We start from the raw sequence: 4,599 nt of genomic DNA, 5'->3' as shown, positions 1-4,599 counted from the left end.
TTTTTTTTTTTTTTTTTTTTTTTTTTTTTTTCTTCCAACCTGGCACTTGCGCAAAATTTAATCTGACAATTTTTATTCTATCAAGCGCATTTGCTTATGGGAAGCTCTTTGAAAAAAAAAAAAAAAAAAGATCAACCCTATCCGAATTGGCGGCATAAAAGATGTGCCCATAAGGGAATGCCCTATGTTGTGTTTTTCCAATGCATCGGTTGCGATTCATGATGGATGTGTTTTTTTTTCCTTCGAAACTTCGCCAAGCGGTCCATCATCATGGGCTACTTGTGCAAATGCTATCTGTTTTACGATGCTGGGAGAGATGTATCTCTCTCTTTTGAGATTTCCCTCTAAATAAGCGTAATTTCCCAGGCAATGTAGATAGAGAGGGGCCCCCTATTTGAGCATAACTGTTTCGGTGCCGTGTAAAGGATCAGCGCCGCCGTCTCGGTTTTGTAGCCTCATGCCTGGCGTGGCCCGAACGGGGATATTTTTCTACATAAAAAAAAAAAAAAAAAAGAAAACACGTCGGCATGCATAAATGGAGAACGAAAAATGCGCTCGTAAAATGTCCTTATTTAAAAATTTTTTTTTTTTTATCCAACTTGGAAATAAAGATAGGATTTGTTCTTCCGTTGAGTGTTTTTTTTTTTTTTTTTTTTTTTTATTCCATTTAGCGGAATAATTTACTTTCCATTTGGCTAGCAGAGCAAGGCCGACTCGCGTCAGTTCCCCTTGTTGTTAGCCACCACTCTCAGTAGGGGCTGGCAGAACGAAAGGGGCTCTCCTCCTCCAAATGCTTCTTTTTTTTGCTTTGTTTTGTTTGCCGTAAGTGAAAGCGCGCCACGTGGGGACCAGTCGTCGTTTCTTTCATTGCCCAGTTTGGAGGACCCATCCATCCGTTCGGACGCAGCTGTGAACCACGGCACGTGATTAATACTCCCGTGAAGTCTGACCTGGGTGGGAGCCCTCTTACCTTCAGGGGAGAAAAAAAAAACATTACCACCCTACCCACAGCGAGGCTCGGAAGTGTCACCTGAGTGGTTACTCTATTTCTCCGCTGTACCCCACGCGTGTGCCAGAACGGACGAGTACGCCTTTTGTCAGCCTCCCTCAAAATGGAAAACCCTGAGGAGGGAAAGGCTGCCAACAGGGAGGAGGACACCCAGAATGGAGAACCCAGTGGGAAAACCTTTGCCCTTTTCGAAAATGAGAATTTTGAATTGAATGCAAGTGATGATGAGTTCGAGTCTGGGAGCGCTGAGGGGGATGACGCGGAAGGTGGTGACGCGGAAGGTGATGACGGGGCTGAGGAGGGGGAACAGGATGATGGGGAGGAAAGTGGATCCGAGAGTGAAGGCATGTCGTACGGAGATTTGAGTAGCGAGGGGGGAAGCGGCGATGAGGGGGGAAGCGGCGATGAGGGGGGAAGCGGCAATGAGGAGGGAAGCGGCAATGAGGAGGGAAGCGGCCATGTAGATGGCGGAGGTAACCTGGATGGCCCTGAAGAAGACCCCCAAACGGGAGACACAACGCAGCGGATGACGGACGTGAGAGCACATTTAGCGGGGATGCTCAAAAGGAAAAACAAAAGAAAGTGGATCAACCAAGAAGAGCAAATTTACAAAGACGAAATGGGAGTCTACAAAAAGGGGAAACTGATGAAAGGCGAAGATATTGAGGACCGCATGAAGTATCTCCTCCTTCTGTTCACCGAAAGGGAGAAGGTGGTAAAACTACCATCCACAGGAGTAAAGGCAAAAATAAACAAAGCGGCTATTGTGAAAGAGCTGCTATTTTACTACACATACTACTATGAGTACAGTGAGCAGCTGATTAAATATCTGTACTATCTATTTGACCTGAAGGAACTGTACCTGTTTCTCGAGATGAATAACTTACCGAAGGAGATACACCTACGAACGAATACGATAAAAATCACGAGAAAAAATTTACTCCATATTTTGAAAAGCCAAAATATAAGTGCAGAAGAAGGAGAAAATTGGAACAACGTAGGGATAGTAATTAACGATGCTAACTCAAATGTAGGGTCATTAAATGAGTATATGTATGGATATTACATGATCCAATCAGCATCCTCTTTAATCCCTGTGTTGGAATTAAATGTACAGCCAAACGAGATTATATTAGATATGTGTGCTGCCCCTGGAGGCAAATGCACCTTCATATGTGCTCTCCAAAAAAATAAAGGATTCGTATATGCCAATGATGTAAATAAAATGAGATGCAAAGCTATTGAAGCTAATGCATCCAGAATGGGAATCCATAATTTAATTGTTACCTCCTTTGATGCTTTGAAGATTGGAGAAAAATGGAATTTTCAATTTGATAAAATTATTTTAGATGCTCCATGTAGTGGTACAGGTGTTGTTAATAAAAATAAAGGAGCGAGGAGAAAGACTATCAAAGAAATCAGAGACCTTGCACAGAAGCAAAGGAAATTACTTAACAATGCCATCAGTTTGGTGAAAAATGGAGGTATCGTCGTTTACTCCACTTGCAGCATCACCGTGGAGGAAAACGAGCAAGTTATTAATTACATTTTAAAAAAAAGAGATGTGAATGTCCTTCCGACTAATATCCAAATTGGGGACCCAGGGATCACTCACTACAGGAAGAAAGAATTCTCAAGTAAGGTCTCCCTTTGTAGACGGATTTACCTGCACAAGCACAATTATGACAACTTTTTTGTGGCCAAGCTGTGGAAGCGCTCGGACGCGGTCTACTCCAAGGGGGGGGAGAAGCCGACCAAGAAGAAGACGCCCAAGAACAAGCCGCGGGCAGCAAGCGGGGGGGCAGCAAGCGGGGGGGCAGCAAACGGTGGGGCAGCAAGCGGCATGGTTGGTAAAAGCGCTCGAGACGCGGAGCGGAACGGAGATGGGCACCCCAAGGCGGACGTGAAAAACAAGAAAAAGGGAAAATTCCGCAGTGGGAAGGGAAAGAAGAAGAAGCAAAATGATAGGCAAAATGATAGGCAGAAGGATAAGCAACAGGATGAGCAACAGGATGAGCAACAGGATGAGCAACAGGATAAGCTAAAGGGAAAGCAAAAGGCGGGTGCGCCCCCTGCGATGCGAAGCGACAAGCGGGTGAAGAAGGGGGCCCCCTTTGGCAAGGGCAAAACCCGCTTCGGCGGAAAAAACGCCAAGTTTGGGAAAAAAAAAAAAATGCACAAGGGGAAGTGACATGGAGAAGGGGTGTTGAAATAGATACCACGGCGAATCCATCCGCGGCTTGCCTTTTTCAGGTGGGCCGATTTCCTTTCAGCTGAAGGACGGGGAAAACTGGAAGGAGGCGATTTGGGTCCCCGAACGAGGCGCATCCGTTTTGTGCACACCGCGCGTGGGGAAGACCCCCTTACGTTTTCTCCATGCTCACGTGTTTTATTTTGTCTTATTTTGTCTTATTTTGTTTTATTTTGTCTTATTTTGTCTTATTTTGTTTTATTTTATTTTATTTTATCATTTTTTATTTTATCATTTTTGTTTTTTCAAGTTGAAAAAATTTCCTTTTCTTTTTACGCATGAACCATTTTTATGTTCCACTTTGTGACCCCCCCCTTGCACCAGACTCCCTGTCAAGGCAAAAAATAAAAAAAAAAAAAAGAAAAAGAATAAGAAAAAGAAAAAGGAAAAGGAAAAGAAAAACGTTCTGAATTGCTACAAACGGGCACCTTTTTTTTTTGTGATCATACGAGTAGGCCGCATCCCACACGGTGGTAGCTTGCCGTCCGGATGGGAAACGCCACACGGAAATGTCAAAAATGGAGTAAAAAAAATGGAGCAAAAAAAATGGAGTAACAAAAATGGAGCAAAAAAAATGGAGTAACAAAAACGGAGTAACAAAAACGGAGTGACAAAAACGGAGTGACAAAAACGGAGTGACAAAAACGGAGTGACAAAATGAGAACCGTGTTGGCGGTTAAAATAAGCTCGCCCCGTAATTGGCTGTACGATGAGTGGGACGGGCCAAGGGGGGCATTTCTTCGCACGCGCCCCCCATTTGGACAGGCCCCATGGGGGGATACTCCCTGCTGGGCGATCTGCCCCCCAAATGGATCCCCAAGGATGAGCTCTTTGGTCGGCCTTCCTTGGGGGAATCGCCCAACCGCCAGTTGGGAAAAGAGGTGAAAAAAGCAAAAAAGCAAAAAAGCAAAAAAGCAAAAAAGCAAAAAAGGACAAAAGGACAAAAAAGATGCATTTTTCGCCCTGTTTTTGTCCTATTTTCCCGATCTGTTCCCCATTCCCTATTTTTCCCAATCAAAGCTGGACGCACCTCGCCCTGCGGGGCAAACGCAATTATGCGAAGGAGGTGCAGCGGGGGCGGCTGCAACGAGACGTGGAAACGCGCAAAGGAGGCCAGCTATGCTACGGAGCAAATGGCACAGCTACGCTGTAAAAAAGGTGTGCCACTGTGCGTGAATTATTCTGGTTTGTTAAAAGTTTGACAGACACACACGTGGCCATTCATTTGTCCTGAGCAGGGCTTCGTGTTACGGAACTTAGCGGGAACTTCGATTTAACCCCAAGCGAACGGCACTTGCTATATTTTTCTCCACTAAGTGTTGCAAAGGATTTTTTTTTT

The 4,599-nt window shown here is 44.8% G+C and overlaps 1 protein-coding gene across 1 annotated transcript; it reads left to right on the top strand.

The window, feature by feature from the left end:
- Positions 1-1,743: 1,743 nt before the first annotated feature.
- Positions 1,744-2,733, top strand: PCYB_093560 (proliferating-cell nucleolar antigen p120; the record flags this gene model as incomplete). Its single annotated transcript, XM_004222470.1, has 1 exon — positions 1,744-2,733. A coding segment is annotated over one exon (987 nt), but the record flags the coding sequence as incomplete, so codon positions are not given.
- Between the last annotated feature and the right edge of the window lie 1,866 nt (positions 2,734-4,599).

Source organism: Plasmodium cynomolgi, chromosome 9 (assembly GCF_000321355.1).
Source record: "Plasmodium cynomolgi strain B DNA, chromosome 9, whole genome shotgun sequence".
In the NCBI taxonomy this organism is placed as follows: Eukaryota; Apicomplexa; class Aconoidasida; order Haemosporida; family Plasmodiidae; genus Plasmodium; species Plasmodium cynomolgi.
Note: the sequence above shows the minus strand (reverse complement) of the source record. Positions and strands in the feature narration are given on the sequence as shown.